Raw genomic sequence first — 19,032 nt, forward strand, 5'->3', positions numbered from 1 at the left:
ACAACGGTTGTATGGATACAGGGACACAGTGACAACGGTTGTATGGATACAGGGACACAGTGACAACGGTTGTATGGATACAGGGACACTGTGACAACGATTGTATGGATACAGGGACACAGTGACAACGGCTGTATGGATACAGGGACACTGTGACAACGGTTGTATGAATACAGGAACACTGTGACAACGGTTGTATGGATACAGTGACACTGTGACAACGGTTGTATTGATACAGGAACTATGACAACGGTTGTATGGATACAGGAACACAGTGAATACGGTTGTATGGATACAGAAACACAGTGACAAAGGTAGTATTGATACAGTGACACAGTGACAACGGTTGTATGAATACAGTGACACAGTGACAAAGGTTGTATGGATACAGGGTCACAGTGACAACGGTTGAATTGATGCAGGAACACTGTGACAACGGTTGTATGGATACAGGGCACAATGAATACGGTCGTATGGATACAGGAACACAGTGACAAAGGTAGTATTGATACAGTGACACAGTGACAACGGTTTTATGGATACAGGGACACAGTGACAACGGTTGTATGGATACAGGGTCACAGTGACAACGGTTGTATGGATACAGGGACACAGTGACCACGGTTGTATGGATACAGGGACGCAGTGACAACGGTGGTATGGATACAGGGACGCAGTGACAACGGTTCTGAGGAAACAGGGACACAGTGACAACGGTTGTATGGATACAGGGACACAGCGACAATATTTTATTAGCATAGGGGCACCGTAACAAAGATTGTTTTAACACAAGAGTACAATGACAATGATTGCATTAACACAGGGTTAACAGTAACTTAGTTTGTATTGATTCAGGTGTACCGCTCAAAATACATTATACAAAATACAAGAATCCTTATTTAAATTCGGGTAAATGATAAAAAAACATTGTGCCAATGACCCTTTTTCCGACATAAATAACACACATACATAACACAACACAAAACTTAACGATGAAATGGTGACCAGGAGCAGGCAACAGATAGACAACCCACGGTGACAAAAATGGTTTGAACACAGGGGCACGGTGGCAATGTTTGTATTGATACATGGGCACCGTGACAAAGACTTATGAACACTGTGTAGGGTGTGTGGCTAAAAAAAAGCCGCCCAGTTAGCTCAGTTGGTTAAAGCGCCGTGCTGGTGTTGCGGCAATAGTGGGTTCAAGCCCAACACCCAGCACACTTATCTTCCCAAGTTCACTTTAATGGTGACAGCGGTAAATGGCAGGAATGCCTCAGTCGGCCGAAAAGGTTAATGGGGGAGGCGTGTAGTGTTCGAGGGTAAGAACCAGTCTCCCGGTTAGCTCAGTGAAAGTTAGATCGCCGTGCTAGTGTTCCTGTGGTCGTCGGTTAGAGCCTCACACTGGGCGCACTTTTCCCTCCCAAGTTTGCTTTAACAGTGACACATATTTTATGAACACAGGGGCACGGTGGAAAATGTTATATGTGTACACGGACAAGCGGCAAAGGTTGTATTGATACTGGGGCACATGCACGGTAACAAAGGTAACGGGTATCTAATTAATTAAATCAACATTGGAAATTCATACACGCTTCTTTTCTTTAAAGTTTTTTCTTGCGATAAAAATATTGAAACTACAATCATAGCTTATTTTCATTAAATTCTGCGAAAAGGAATTGTTATTGTTAGTAGTTACTAGTTTAAATGTATAAAACCCACATATTTCGTATATCGTGTTGACCCGGTTTATCGCTTAGCGCTAATCGATTCAAAGATAGCAAATACGAACAATCAGGAGTGCTACAAGAAAATAAACAGATCCAAGATGTTGACACACAAAGGTTTAATTTGTTGTTTTGGATTTATTCTACTGCTTAAATCGGGGATTTATTGTGGTAAGCATAATTTGGTTCGTATTCGTGTTATTTGATCTTTATTTCACTGGTTTGAATCTTTAAAAGCAAAAGGGAACGTTCACTTGAAATAGACTCCAGGGAAAATGGGATTTCCCTGATATTTGTTTACCTAAATGACACTGATAATCATGTACATTTTACTATGCACCTGACTGAAAACACTTAAGAAAGCTCTTCATTTCAATGTATTTTGTTTATAATCTATATGTGTTACAATTAAGAAACAGTCTGCCTATCTTGCAATTGCAACAAATTGACAAAATGATTATTTTGGCCAACATTCGAGCCACTATGATTTTGGCAAACTCATTGTGAATGTGATATTTTGTTTTCTGTTTCATAATTTCTCCAAATCATTAACACTTATTTTTTGTCGAGGTCGAGTTTTACATACAAAGATCGGTTAATATTTTAAATTGAAACAATGCCTGCTTAAAGTTGAAAAATAGATGTTGACAGCTGATTGCTTCAAGATTCTTAGTGCATGTCCACCAGATCAATATGAATTTAAAAAAACAAAACATAGTGATTTGGCCTAATAACTCTGTGTAGTGCAGACCAACCCTACTTGGCAAAGCCACTTGACCCCTAGATTTTTTTTTACGCCTAGATAATTGTTATTCTGATTTTATAATTTTAAGTTGTTTTTGACCATTTGTAATGTATACAATTAAAAATATACAGAGTATTAATAAAGTATACACATGGTATCAATTATTGAATACACTATATACTGAAATGTCATGGTAAGCATTTGTGACTTGCTTTGCTGTTTTGACTGGACATAACACAAAAAATAACCTTATCCTTACCCTAGCGAGCATTTTTGAAACCCGAGTGCCATAAACGCAGATAGTTTTTCAGGGCTTAACATCATAATAAATAGATAAGATTTGTTTGAAGTTGGCAAGGAAGGATACAATAAGAAATAGCATGAGGAAATGACAATTGAAAACTCTTGAGTGTTCAAAAAACAGCTATATTTATATTGAATGTACTTAAGAAAATAAGTTGTTAAAATGTCTTATAAAAAACACAGAACTTGAGAAAATTAAATATCGCTTCATGATAAACTAGATATTATATTCAGATGTTTTCAAGCACAATGTGGCAGTGCTGACAGAATTTGTCTTCAACTATTTCTGACATTTAAAGTGTTGAACTGCAACAAAGGTTGCATTGCAGCATTCATTTCAGTTTCTTTTGTTCAAATTTGTTTGTACTTACAATAAATACACTACATACCGGCAATCATAAATTGTTTACGAATAATAAAACCTCCTAACAATGTTGCATGAATGTAGACACATTTTAGCCAGTTTTTTTAAAAGGCCAGAGTGCTGCAGAAAAAAGACACAGTGTTAAGGGTGAAGTGGTAAGCAGGGCTTCCATTAAGAAATTGAAACTGGAAGTATGAACTTCCTGTCTATCACTTTTGGAAGTTTTACACTAAATAATGGAAGTTTAAGTCTCCATAATACAATATCTTTTTCAACTATTTTTCAACAAATATTTTAAAAATCAAATAATTTGCACTTTAAGTTATATTATTAAAATTCATTACTTAAAGACACTTAAACTGAATGAAATTATGACTATAAAAGTAATATTGACAAAAGGTTTTGATATGATGAACTTCCAAGCTTTCAACTTTGGAAGTTTTCTTCAAAATTTTGGAAGTTTTTGTACTTCCAAGGAATCATTTTTGGAAGTTTTTACCCGTTTCTAGGGAGTAATATACTTCCAAACTTCCTTTAACAGAAGCCCTGTGGTAAGGGTGTGGTAAGGGGGAACAGGGCATATTGTGTCAGGCTGAGAAGAACTTATAGTATTATTTATTGATTTGGCAAAAAAAGTTGGAAATGTATATAATATATAATATTGTAACAGTTAGATAACATGAAGTAACATTTCTATGATTAAGAATGGGCAGAGTGATCGTTGTATTCAAATGTTAATTCATGTCTTCTACCTGACTAAGAATCCTACCTCATTGGTAGACACACTATACCCTGAAAAATCCGACGCAGGGAGTGGGGATTGGATGAACGGCAGTAGGCAGACCTTTAAACACCAGCTAAAGTTTAAATTCTTAATTATTAAGTACATAATGATTGCCTATCTGCAACTTCATTATCTAAAATTCAGTTATTCTAACAAAGAGAAATGTGTATAATTACAGTATTGTTATTAATAATCATTTAATAAAGCAAAGGAAACATTTGATTCTCTAAAGCAACGAGGGCAGAAGGGTGCTACCAAAAACGAACAGAGTGCAGCACCCTTCTTTATCTCGATCATCAGCTTTGATCAAACTTTCAGCAAACCCAACCAACATGTGCATTTATCACCAAAGAGTTTGCTGGCTTGGTGCTACGTAATTTTGACCACTGCTGTAAATACATTTATAGACAATGATTTTTTTCTGAAAAAGGGGAAGGGGCCTTGAGCCTTTGAGCAGGGGAAAATTTTGCAGTGTTTTAGTAAAAAAAAAAATTTTGTTTATAAAGTGCAGGTTTAACTTTAAATTTAATGTAAAGTCTTCAGGGCCTCTTATCAGTCATGGGGAAGTTCTTTTTGAATGAGGACCCCCCCCCCCCCCCAAGTTTTTTTAGTTTTTGGGAAACATCTCAGAGAACCGGTACTTTTTGGGATCAAATTGAGTAAAATATTAATAAATGGTTGTCCAGTTAGCACATTGGTTAGCGCACTCGCTTCTCACCAAGGCTACCCGGGTTCGATTCCCGGCCTGGGCGCATGTGAGTTTGGTTAGTGGTCACCAAGCCGGACAAGTGGGTTTTCTCCGGGTACTCCGGTTTCCCCCACAACACAAGACCACACTTTGCGCAACATCGTGCCAACGAGAGTGACTTAGTATAAGCTATCATAGCTTTCTTCACAATTGTTGTAAAATATATAATGTTTAAACTAAATATTAATAAAGCAGTGAATATGTGGCTCAGAATCTTCATTTAATGCATCTTGAGATTCACGTTATATAAATTTAAAAAAAACATTTCTTTTTCAAGATTATACTGGAGGGCAATTAATATTTTAAGAGAAAAACTATGAAGCTTATTTTCCTAGAGAAAAGGGTCGTTAAATTACCCCTATTATACAAGGTAAAAAAACCCTGTATACATGTCAACTAAATTACATGCTAAATTACCTTTGTTTATAGAATTATGTTATACATGTAAATATATGTATCAGCCTTTCCTTAGGATGTCTGCTGTTTGTACATGCATAAATTGAATTTAATAAAACAAAATCTTAGTTATCAGATGGGGCTTTAAATAGTTTGAAACGTCTTTGCCATTATGATAGGCAGTTTTTCTAGTTAAAGGTCCCTCAAAGACGATTTTTGTTTTCGACAATTGTCCACCGTACATGTAAAATGTTGATTTTTTTGTAATTTAGCACTTGCCAACTTAATAAAATTGTGTTCAAATAATACATTTCACCTCAATATTTTTTGAAAATATGGCCATAAAAACGACTTGCCAACTTTACAAAATTGTCTTCAAATAATTCATTTTACTTCATGATTTATTAAGATATGGCCATAAAAACAACATTGACACCCACTTTTTTTTAGTTTGAACTTCCAAACTTCCAAGCCCACACCACTGGAAGTAAAAAAAATTTTTCCTAAATTATTAAAGAATTGTAATCCTGAAGACTCAATTTTGGAAGTTTAAATCTATAGGAATTAATATACTTCCAAAATTCCTTAACAAAAGCCCTGATCAAATTTCAACTGCTTTTAAAAAAAACTGTCTGAATATTATCTACTTAAAGTGCTTCATCATCCTTGACAAAACACTTGTTTCAATATTAAGTTGCTTACCTAACTTCCTAATCATCTTTATAAGATAATATTATGATAACAATACAATGAAATAAATACCACATATCAAGTGCAATGAGTCATTTGATCATTCAGTTGGTGGTTAATTATGCATTTAACAAAATTGATATTTTCGTTGAAAGGGGAAATATCTGGAGATTAAAGGTTTTTCTTCTACTTCTTTAAATAGTTTTTGGGTTTTCACAAGTTCAAAGATCAAAGATCATAATTGAGCACACTTCTTGAGGCCCTGATTAAATATTTTTATAGATTTACAGGGTTCGTATGTTCAGCAACTTGTTTTCAACCTTTTATTCAAGTAACATATCAACATATCCATGAATGGCACTATATTCGTTGCTTCATTTGTTAAATGTTAAGAGGGCAATGCTCCTCCTCCTCCAAAAAATAAAAATTGAAAGGTGATTTTTTTCACCCTGTTAGGGGAAACATGTATACTTTTTCAGAAGAGTGAATAGGCTGAAAATCAGCCCCCAAAAAGGGCCAAAAAACACTGATCTGATGCAATCATCTTACTCAAGTTACTCGTATGATGTAAATAATTTACATGAATTGTGTGTATAAACAAGTTTACTCTAACCACTCCATCGCCCCACATCTCAGGCCAGGGAATCAGACCATGTAGCTCTTAAATCAGACCACTTAACCGAAATAATACTCTCTTCCTGTAGCTTTCCATTGTGAAGTTCCAAGTATTAGTTTACACTCTATTCACATAATTGTTTTGCTGAATTATTAATCATCGTTTATTGTTTTCCTTCAGGATTGATACAGGGCATGACAATTTTACCCTTTAAAGGGCACATAGGATTAACAAGGACAATATCTATGTCTTCCTTAAAGGGACTGTACACCAGATTTGCACCAAAAAAAGTTTTTTTCTGTAACGAATCTCAGGACAATTATCTAATAGAATTAGTTACGCTTTGATATCATAATTGTAAAAAACATACCAAAATGTAAAAATAAATTGTGTCGAACCTGTGTCGCCAAAATTGCAGTCCAGCATCGTATCGACTGAGCTACGACGGCTTACTCTTTTAGGGTGACATATAATTAAGCTATACACCTACCTTGGTAATATCATGTGATAACACCGACTAGCCAATCACGCATAAGGAATAAATTCTACCTGGTAGACATACCCAGTAATTATTTTTAATAGAAAAATACGAAATAACTGCTGAACTTAAATAAATTGTAAACTATGTGATACTTCAGTTAGTTTCAATGCATTTTACACATCGATGTCAGTTTATGTCAGTTTTCGACAATTTTCTTTTTTTTCGCTATTTTAGCATATGGAGTACAGCCCCTTTAAAGAGCACCCTGGTTTATTTTAATCAAAATATCAGTTTTGCAGTAAAATTAAAGGGACTAGACACCAGATGATACCATTGCAAGAAAAAGGAAAATTGTCAGAAACTTGCATAAAATGATAAAGTTGTGTACGATGCTGCTTATTTGAACCTTACTTTTATTATAAACCATGTCTATAAACAGCCCACACCCAGTCACATACTGCTGAAAAGAGGAACAAAATAGAACTTCTGCCATACCCCAAACCTTAATTCATATTCAGACACCTGGATTGCATTTTCTAGATGAACTATTAATATATATTAAAAAAAATGGGCTGAAAGTTTAGAACTTTATGTTAACAACTTGATCAACGACACTGTTGTTAACTTTTAAACCAGAATTATTCGATGATAAGCTCACATAGTTAGATATAAACAAATTCAGCTTAAACATTTGTCTCAAATATTATTAGAAATACAGCAGATCACAAGTGTACATGTATCTTTTTCAACTTCCAGAGCAGTAGCAATTTGAAAGTTGACAAAGAAGCATGGGGTTAACAAGTTGTTAACCATAACAAAGTTCAAAACAATCAGCCCATTGAATCCTTTTTGGGGTAGCAAAGTGTTCTTGTCTGGTGTGTTGTTTGTTTGCAGTCACGCAACAATGTTTTCCTCCCATTGAAACGTACATTTGTATCACAAATAATTCTGTTGTTTCATTAATAGTGTCACTGACTCCTGGTTTCTATCACGTTCTTGTATGAAGCACAATGGTTAGAGAATAAGTTATCTGTTTAAGGACTGAATGGTACGCTTGATATATATATGTCATGTTGGTATATAAAATACAATTTTCTGCTTATTCTAAGAACACCATTAACAGGGACGGTCCTAGGATTTCACATTAGAGTGGAGCGTAACGCACCAGTCAATTGTAACCCCCCCCCCCCATAGGTCAGGGGAATAGCGGGAACTTTGACTTTCGGTCCAGCCAAGCCCGGGTAAAATCCCCGTCCTGCGAGGACGAACAGATGGTAAAATCCCACCCGAATGCCCCCCGCACCCAAGCACCCTAGGTAAGGCCCATCCCCCGTTATATTTTGTGGGAAGACAAAACCACCACATTCAGTGGAAGGTAAAAACACGGCCCATTTCCCCAGCTATCCCAGGTGTACCTGCGGACCTGGGGGGCCTGGTTATAATTGACTGGTGCATAATTTAGGTGGGGGGAGGGAAGTGGCGACAACTCTTTAGTGCGCCTGCTCTTCCCCTGATACTGAAAAATAGAGTCTTTTAATGTAATGAGAAGGGTTTTGTTGACCTCCCTCCTGGAAAATTTGTTTAATATTAAACTGACATGGTGTTGTTTTGTGTGTATCATAATATGCACATTCATTCTACTTTTGTCAAAACAAGTTCAAATGGGCAATTATTTTATTGGGGGAGGGCACCAGAATCTGCTTAATTGGGCACCTTTCCCCAGATCACTATGATATCTATTTTGTTCAAATTTTACTTTTAAACAGGCCAGAATGAACCATGGTGGTTGGGGATGGGGGTAAGGGGGGACATGGTGCGCACCCAACTCTTTTTGTGAACATTTAATGTCAATATGAAAATTATGCACTTTAAAATTATCCAAACTTTTTGTTAGCTTGCCTTCCCCATCATTATAATTGATAAGCCTGAGAATATTTTATTTTTGTATTATTTCTTTCTTTTTTTTTGGGGGGGGGGGGCGGGGTCATAAGGTGTGGCATAACAACGTACCCGGCCCCTGTGGCCTTTAAGCCATGTATTGTACATCTTTTTATGAACTGAAAGTACAATGTTCATTGTTACAATATATATACCATGATTTGTTGATTGTTTATTAAATGTAAGCCAATGTTCAGTGTTGTGTGGTGATGCACTACATTTTTTATCAGAAGCGTTCAGTGCAGTTTTGAAGAAAAAAAACACTACAACCAAAACAACATCAATAATCAACAGCCCTCTGAAATAAGGGCTCCATTTCCTGCGCAATTAATATGCACTTATGTTTGAAAAGTCTTAGTTGTGGTTTCTCTCTGTAATAAAACTGCTACTTCACATGCAAACTTTGTCTGATTTAATTCATAACAAAAAGTAAGGCAAAATAGAAATAATATTGTGGTTATCCTTTGGGTCCAGGAACTTAATTCTTGGTATGCGAGTTGGTATACGAGTTGCATGACCAGTTGATGTCCCCTATTGATTTTTAGATCAGTGGGGTCATAGTTCAAGGTCACGGTGGTGACCTTGAGGTGAAAAAAGGGTTTCCGCTTAATAACTAAAGAATGCTTGGGCCCAGGAACTTGATACTTGCTATGTTAGTTAGTCATGATTAGTAAATGACCTCTTTTGATTTTAAGGTCAAGGTCAAAGTGACCTGCATTTGAAAACCAATTTGTTGGTCACCTCTCTGTACGTCATACTTGTTTCTGCTCAATGACTGAAGAATGCTATTCAGGACCCAGGAACTTAATACTTCGACCGAGAAACTTAATACTTCGACCCAGGAGCTTCATAACTCCGACCCAGAAACTTTATACTTGGATCCAGGAACTTCAAACTTTATGACTTAAGTAGATGACCCCTATGTTTATAAGTCTCCAGTCCAAAAGTACTAATTTCATGTCTATCATTGAATATTTATCACCTGTGACCACAAAATTGGAGAGACATAAAAAAAAAGAGCAATCTACTGGTATTAGCTATTTTGGCATGATTTTGTATTCTTTAAGTTCAAAGATTTCTTAAATTGTGTGTTGCTTTCTTGGCATCATTATTCTAAGAATGTGTACTGATGTACATTGTAAATAATACAGCGATATGTAACATACTTTTAACTCATTTTTCTCTCAAAAATAAATGTTTCCCTACGTACATAGCCTGTTATTTCTGTCAGCATGTGACAGGAACCACAGTATTATTTGCTTTGGTCTTGTGGTGAACTTATTCTCTAAAATTGTTGCCTGTCGCTTTCATGTAAGATTGGCACACATATTGTAAAGAATGTACAGATAAAAATTGGGTGCAAAAAAAAGGGATAGGGAGTCAGGGAATTGAAAATAAGGGTTACCGGGTTCCAAATTAGTTAAATCTTTAATTATACGAAGTGTAAAATAAACTTGAAAAAAGAGGCTGAATTTATGTTTCAAAGATGAGTTGTTTTCAGAAATTAAATTTTATGTTTCAAACCACTTTACATCTTTAATTAAATGGACTTGCTCATGGTTTGTAAAATGCACTTTTTAACATTTTTTTTTACAAAATAAAGTCTGGCAAATCATCAAAAATGTCAACACTAAAATACTAACAGCTGTAACCCTTCAACAAATGTTGGTTTTCATTTTAATATTGTCTTTGAAGGTCACAATTATGAATACAGTAAGTAGTTAAACACAATTCAACATTTTTTGTAGCGTGATTAGTTGATGGATCTTATCACATGATCCAAAGTAGTCTTTAGCAAAATGTTAAAATATACATCAGCTATTGTATCAGTCCTTGTGGCCAAGTGGTGAAAGCATAAGTTTATTTTTTATTTTTTTCATGACTGTTTTGGTTTATACAGCCTATTTTGGGGGTTCCAGGGGACTGAGGCATATGCCGTGAGCTGCACCCCTTTATATAATCAAATGGATCCGCCCCTGAAACTAACATATATATATATATATATATAACTACTAGAACAAACTGAAAATATCCAATGTTATACATGAACATATATGTAGAATACTATATTCAGAAAATGGCAACAAAATGCCTAATTTGTGAATTAACCATCAGTACTTTTTCTACAAAACCTCAAAAGTTGTGGCTGCATTGATGATTCTGGATTTTAAATCTTTCATGAGAAATATAAAGATTTTGTTTAAACATAATCAATACTACTTTTACTAATTGTTGTATTAGTAATAGTTAGATGACATGAAGTAAATTCTTTATGATTAAGAATGGGCTGAGTGAGCGTAGCGACTCAGAACTGAGTCCCCTGACTAAGAATACAACCTTATCGGATGATACAATTTGTCAATGCAAAATCTGAAACAGGGAGTGTGTATCAGATGAGTGGCAGTAGGCGAACATTTAAACACCCGTGAAAGTTGATATTCTTATGATAAAATCTACTACATGTACTTATTAATTGCCTATTTGCATTTTCATTGGCTGAAAATGAAGGTTGTATTCTTTGTTTTCACTTTGGTTAGGATTGTGAAATTTGAGTCTATTTAAAAACACACACACAAACAAATGGATCTTGAATAGAAGCAAGTTTCAGCTTGTATTTCCAATAAAAAACCCCACTTAATATTTTTTTTCAAATTAAATTAGGAATAAAATACATAATTCTTAAATTAATTTTCATTAATGCTGAAATCTTTTACTACCACACAATGAAATATCTAACTGTATGTTTAAATCTTTGATTTATAACATGAGCTAATCGAGTACTTCGATGTACATCAGGGATGTGATATGTCCGCGGATTCACGGAATTCTGTGGATCAAATGGCCCCAGAGACCCCCCCCCCCCCCCACCAAAAAAGAAAAAAAATATATATATAACTGGAATACTAACTTAAACAACTGTAAGCAAACAAATATTTTTTTTCAGGTAAAAAAATATTTTTTTACCTGAAAAAAAATATTTGTTTGCTTACAGTTGTTTAAGTTAGTATTCCAGTTTGCTTCAAATTTAAAGTCAGGAGAGCCCTCAAAAGAGCCTCTAAAAGGCCATTTTTTCTTTTACAGCAGTGCGCTTTTGACCCAAAGAGCGCCCCATGAACCCATGGCCGAAAATGTTTCAGCCCTCCAGCTGCGCCAGGTCAATCACATCCCTGTACATGTTATACAGATCATTTAAATACAGTTACATTTAGTCATGTTTGTGAATCAACTTACAATATAAACAGCTGTGGGATTGGCGTTTTCTTTATATCGATGTACTATAAATCCAGTGAGCTGTTTATGCTTTATTTATATATACAGTCATGTAATATATATTTTCAAATTTATTTACATGTCATTCCGAGTGAGTGGGCGTTTAATAATGTCTCTTAAATGAGGTGTTTACCAAAGATTTAGTACTATGATAGATTCTACAGGGTGAATATTAGGGCTGACATAAATTAATTGCTAGATTTTCATACGATTTTTTTAAATGGAGGCGGAGGGGGGGGGGGGACATTTTATTTTGTATTTTTTTTAGATGACTGTTTCACCATTGAATATATGTTTGTGCTCATTCTTATGAAATTGATAAATAGTTGCCTAAATATATAATGTACTTTACAAATGAGGGATAGAATTGTTATGTATTGGCAAGTTCATGTTGAACTTCTTACCATAAATTTCTTGGTTTGTCATAATATAAAATCTAAGTTTCTGTCTTTTAACTGCAAAAAATGAAAATGAAATTGATTGTCTAAGTGGTCATAATTATATTTTGTCTATTTGGATTGAAGTATTATCAAATAAACTATTCATGTGTTTCTGAAGATCAGCAGTTATCAATTTTAATCAGGTGAATCTTAGGTTTAATCGGATGCTGGGCAAGTAGACAAAATATAATCTCAACCACTTGATGGCTATAGGTTTTTAAGTATGCATTTACTAAAATAAAGTTGATATAAGACAAGAGTTTGAAATTTGCATCATTTCATGTAAGTGAGAATGATGGATATATTTTTTTTGTCCATTTTCAAATTTGTAAATTTTTCTGTCACTTTTATATTGTTTCTGTTTTGAAATTGAATATGTATAATACATTAAGGATGGTAATTTCAAACTCAAATTTATCACATTAAATCATTTATTTTGGTTAATACATACTATTTTCCCACAACTTAAATGAACAATAACAAACTGTTTGACATTTTGTATTTCATGAGATTTTAAGTTGTCAATATAAGACCTGGTTAAACCTGGCAGTCCTGACTTCTTATGCAGTACTTTACAAATTGTGTCTGCTCCATAACTCCTCAAAATGGCACAAATGTTCACAAGATAGAGCGAATAGGATGGATTTCAAATTAACTTGGCAAAAATGTTCACAATTTAAAGCCAATGAGAAGAATTTCAATAAAACTTGATTATACTGTTCACCAGGTAAGAGCCAATGAGAAGGATTTCAAACAACTTGGCACATATGTTCACCCTACAGAGCCAATTAGTGCAGTATTCATGTTCCACCAGTCACCTAGCTTTAAGGTCATATACACATTTATGGGTCAAGTTCAGATATCCATTTTTGTTGTGTCTCGCTGCTTCATAACTTTTTAATTGATGGAAGGCTTCAAAATAAATTGACTGCACAATCGAAATGTACACCACATCAATCAAAAGTGCAGATTTCAGCTTCCATTGCAGCTCCTATCTTAAAGGTCGAGGTCACACTTGTAGTTAAAGGTCAAAGATCAGATTGCCTTAATATGTGTCTGCTCAATCAAACAGTTAAATTAAGTATTGTAAGCTGTGCTTCCGCCAAGATTTTTTAAAGCTAGGCCAGAAAGGGCACTTTTGATTCGCATTGAATGAGCCTTAATGGGGCACTAAATGCAATGGCCAATGTTCAGTTCATATTGTGTTTGTGTTCTTAACAATTTCAATGCTTATAGTTTGTTATGAATACCTTAGCTTTTTTCTTTACATTAGTGTCATAATTATGTTTATTATGTTTATTATTATTTCTGAAAATTGACTCTGTCAAACAAAAGGGAAGAGCAGGGTGCACTAAAAAGTCAGCAGATTGCTGGAATGGGCAGTTGGGTGTCCCACCCTGCTATTTAAGCTTTAAGCTGGAGCACTATGTAAATGCACGAGAACCCCTAAAATTAGACGTATAGTATACATTTTGTTCTATCATCTATTTCAGCCGGTGCCAGTGATGTGAGCCAATGTCCACCACATTTGTTACGGAATCAGTACTTGCGACGCAATGGGGACAAGTGCTACTATTTTGAGACTCGGGAACTTGAATGGAACCAGGCTCGATCCAAATGCAGGCAGTCAGGCGGAGACTTGATCACAATACGTAGTAGGGACGTGCAGATCTTCGTAGAAGGGGTAATTTAAATTAGCAATATTTACTTTGTAAATCGTAATTATAAAGGATAGGGGGCTGCAGAAAAAGGGAGAATAAGGCACATTTAAGGCTGTAAAAAGCTTAAATTATTATTAATTTAACAGGAAATGTAAGAGATTGCGTTAAATGAAGTTATAGTAGTTTTCAGCCGTCAAAAACTTTTTTCTCATATTTTCTCTAAAGTGTGTTTATTCATTTGAGACTCGAGTTTGCTTCAAATTTAAGTAAAACCCTCAAAGGAGTTCTTATTAGCCAGTTTTGCTTCTGCAGCATGGTGCTTCACCCGGTTTTGACATCCTTCAAGGAGCCAAAAGTGCCGCCCAAACCCATTGCTGAAATGGTTTCTCCAGCCACTAGGTCAATCACAACTCTGTACAGTAATTAATCTCTTAGTTTAAATGTTTTCATATAACCTTACATAATTATTTACTTTTCTTACGTCTTCTTCCAGGTGTTACGTGAAATATGGAGGAATAACGGGATGTGGATTGGAGCTCATGATCGCCACGATGAAATGAATTGGATATGGGTCACGGGTAAGTGGAACTTATTGTTTAGTCTGTGAAATAACTTTTTCCGACTTGGTTGTCCGGCTAGCACAGTGGTTAGCGCACTCGCTTCTCACCTAGGCGACCCAGGTTCGATTCCTGGCTTGGGAGCATGTGAGTTTGGTTTGTGGTCACCAAGCCGGGCAAGTGGGTCTCCAGGTACTCCAGCTTCCCCCACAACACAAGATCACACTCTTGTGTAACATCATGCCATCGAGAGTGATTAATATAATCTTAAAATATTAACTTGTTTCACAATCCTTGTGTAAAATAAATAAGTTGAAACTTACTTATGAGTCGTATCGCAGCTTGTGTTGGGAATCGGTTGCAATTTTACTATCGATGATCGGTTCATCTCAAGTAACCAATTATCGATAGTACAATCGGTTTTTAAAATACTAGATAGTACCTGAGTTGTAGTTTTATTCATGTACAGTATTAAACTCTTAATCATTATATGCATATACCTTATGTCTATGATTGAAGTTATTAAGTGTTGTTGTATAAAAAATAGTTCATTTTCTTGCTCATTGTGGCTTTCATCAGCCATTTTGTTAAAGATAAGATCTGAACACTTACTAATATTTTTATTTTTTTAATTTTTTTTTTTTAATTTTTTTTTTTGATAATCGATTATAACTAAATACTATCGATTGTCGCCGATTTCAGGCCCAACCAATCGATTTTCGATTATAATCGATCATCGGAACATCACTAATCGCAGCACCTCGCCCGTTTTCCTTAAGTTCTTCACAGCTCAATACAATAAGCCCTTTTTAACATAATCACCCTGTCCCTTTTCTGAAACACCCAATCCTTTTAAAGCTTCACTCTCACAGATTGAACATTTTGACAACTTTTTGTTTTTGTTAACTTGGAACGAGCCAATTTTTGCGAAAATCAATGGAAACCAGTGATACAAGACTGCTGACAAAAAATAAGATTGCAGATTTTTATGCCCCCTTTTGAAAAAAGTGGGGTATATTGTTTTGCACATGTCGGTCGGTCGGTCGGTCGGTCGGTCGGTCGGTCGGTCGGTCGGTCGGTCTGTCTGTCGGTCGGTCGGAATACCAAATGGTTTCCGATCAATAACTTGAGAACGCTTTGACCGAGGGACCTCATACTTGGTATGTGTATTGGTCATCACCAGCAGATGAACCCTATTGATTTTGAGGTCAGTGGGTCAAAGGTCAAGGTCAGTGTGACCTTTACATGAAAAACGGTTTAACCAAATGGTTTCCGATCAATAACTTGAGAACGCTTTGACCGAGGGACCTCATACTTGGTATGTGTATTGGTCATCACCAGCAGATGAACCCTATTGATTTTGAGGTCAGTGGGTCAAAGGTCAAGGTCAGTGTGACCTTTACATGAAAAACGGTTTCCGATCAATAACTTGAGAACGCTTTGACCCAGGAACCTCATACTTGGTAGGTGTATTGGTCATGACCAGCAGATGAACCCTATTGATTTTGAGGTCAGTGGGTCAAAGGTCAAGGTCAGTGTGACCTTTACATGAAAAACGGTTTCCGATCAATAACTTGAGAACGCTTTGACCCAGGGACCTCATACTAGGTAGGCTTATTGGTCATGACCAGCAGATGAACCCTATTGATTTTGAGGTCAGTGGGTCAAAGGTCAAGGTCAGTGTGACCTTAACATGAAAAACGGTTTCCGATCAATAACTTGAGAACGCTTTGACCCAGGGACCTCATACTAGGTAGGCTTATTGGTCATGACCAGCAGATGAACCCTATTGATTTTGAGGTCAGTGGGTCAAAGGTCAAGGTCAGTGTGACTGTAAGCTGAAAAAAGGTTTTCTGATTGTCCATATTTTATTTAAGTGTCCAAATCCTACTAACAATTTGGCTCCCAAGGGGGCATAAATGTTTCACTAACATCTCTTGTTATATTTAAGTTAAAAAATTGATCAATGTCCTATTCAGTTTTCTTAAACAGTTAGTAACGGTTTAAGTCATAAAACATTAATTTTCGAATGGAAATATAAAAATCTGCGACCTGATATTTTGTCAGCAATATTTTATCATTGGTTTGCAGATATTTACGCAAAATTTTTCTCTTTCGAAGACAATAAGTTGAAAAAATGGTATATCTATGGGAGTGCAGCTTTAAACAGCTTGCTTAAACCCTATAATGTATTTTTTTTGTACCACTTCAATGTCACAGGCTTGAGTTGAAAAAGCAATAAAGTTGTTACTGTGACCAACAATTAGCACCCTTATTGGCGTGAATCACATAGATCTATCAAGCCCTTACCCTGATGAAGGATGCATGCTTATCATATCCTGATCAGTTACACCATCATAGCTGCGACTGCAATGAAGTTCTAACTGTGACCCGTAATTAGCACCCTTATTGGCTGAACAACCATCTATCAGGCCCTCCCAGGTATAGGTTGCATGGTTATATCATATAATCAGTGCTCCAGCCAGGATTTGAGGACTGGGCAGGGTGCCATAATACATGTATGTCAGAAAGGGCACTTCTGATGCGCAATAAATGAACCTTAATGGAGCTTATTGTGTATGGGTTGTAACTTCTTTCAATACTAATTGCTTGTTATGAAAACCTTTGCTCTTATTTTTTACTTTAGTGTCAAATATATGGTTATTTATTATTTTTATACTTTTTTTTCTGAAAATAACATCAAACATAAGGGCATGAGCAGGGTGAAAAAAAAGGCAGCAGGGTGCTGGAAAAGGGTGCCCCACCCTACTATTAAGGCATAGCTTGGGCACTATATACTGATCAGTCACATCACCATAGCTGCGACTGCAAGTTGTAACTGTGACCCACAAATAGCACCTTTTATTGGCGTGAATCATCACCTATCATGCCCTCCCCGATTTATTTCGCGTGCTGATCAATAACCATCATAACTGCGACTGCATCACTGACCAATAAAATTCATATTTAGGCGTGACCTTGTGTATCACGGTTTTGAGCAACAATCTAAAAAAACAGAAGGCCAAAGAAGGCATGGAAAAATACAATAGGGCAGGAGGAAGAAGGAGGGGGTTAAAAAGGGAAGAGCAGCCACAGTCTTGTCCACATTAGCTAAGACACTAGTAAGTACTATGCACATACAATCAGATGAAGGCCATCATGGCTGACCATCATTTTAATAACTTTATATTGAAGTTGGACTTCTTAGTTTAAACTTGAATATTTTAAGGTCAAAAGGCGTACCGCGGCAGAGAATTTGAAAATTGGGACCATGGTCAGCCGAGCTGCTTTCTCCCGAACTTCCTGTGCCACGAGGATTGTGCGTGTCTGAGAATTGACGAGGGCTACAAGTGGCATGATTATTTGTGCTCCTCTGACTTATTTAAGTATGGATTTGCTTGTGAATATGGTAAGAGACATTCATTCTTTTTATGTATTAGCTCAAATATTAAATTGCTACTTTAAATTAAGTCCCAATTAACAGAATCAGTACAAACAATATTTCAATACATTGTTTTAAATGTGTAATCTATTTTTATGTTCTTCAATTAAACTTTATTAGTTAAGCATGCTAATTTGTTTCGGAAAAATAAACCTAGTACATGTACATAAATGCTCGATCCCATGCCACTTTGTTGGGCGGGTGGGGTGTCCTAAGAATTTCGCTCCATCCTGGGGCCCTCCTTGGGAGAGGATAAATATTATGTTATTGATTTTTAATAAAAAAAAATTTGGTTTATGTAGTGTGTGATTGGGAAAAATGTAGAATAAAGACAGGGTGAGGAATCATGTGACATCAAAGGGGTTGTCACATGGGTCACCATGGGTCATATTCGATGTATCTTTTCTGTCAATAAAGGTATTTAGGAACCAACATCATTTACTTGTTTGTTAACATCAGTTGTTACCCGTGGTGACCCATGTGAGAACCCCTTTGAAGTCATGTGATTCCTCACCCTGATACATACACAATACAGTGGTTTTCAGTTAAGAATAAACTGCTAGTTAAATAAAGTGCATTCTAAAGTAGAACACAAACAAGAAAATACTCTTGCCAGATCAAATCATGTTGATCGATGATAATCTAGTCAGTGTCAAAATCCCCTTGTTTTCTCAACAAATCCCCTAGTTTTCTCTGCCAAATCCCCTTGTGTCTCAACAAAATCCCCTGGTTTTCTCAGAAAAATCCCCTGGTTTTCTAAGCAAAATTATCTTGGTAATCTTCCAGAAACACGGAATGTATGCTAGTTTTTAACAGTATACTTAAGCGTGTGAAACACAATCCTTGTAGTGAACAATATACTAAAACGTG

General features: G+C 35.9%; 1 protein-coding gene across 1 annotated transcript in view; it reads left to right on the plus strand.

Annotated features, from left to right (window-relative positions):
* The first annotated feature begins 1,758 nt into the window (after positions 1–1,758).
* Positions 1,759–19,032, plus strand: part of LOC128246856 (uncharacterized) — a 34,679-nt gene continuing 17,405 nt past the window's right edge. The window contains exons 1-4 of the mRNA XM_052965350.1: positions 1,759–1,898; positions 13,996–14,186; positions 14,657–14,741; positions 17,950–18,129. Of these exons, the coding sequence (XP_052821310.1) occupies positions 1,829–1,898; positions 13,996–14,186; positions 14,657–14,741; positions 17,950–18,129 (526 nt within the window). The 5' untranslated portion in view covers positions 1,759–1,828. The remainder of the gene's footprint in view (positions 1,899–13,995; positions 14,187–14,656; positions 14,742–17,949; positions 18,130–19,032) is intronic.

Source organism: Mya arenaria, chromosome 9 (assembly GCF_026914265.1).
Source record: "Mya arenaria isolate MELC-2E11 chromosome 9, ASM2691426v1".
Lineage (NCBI taxonomy): Eukaryota > Metazoa > Mollusca > Bivalvia > Myida > Myidae > Mya > Mya arenaria.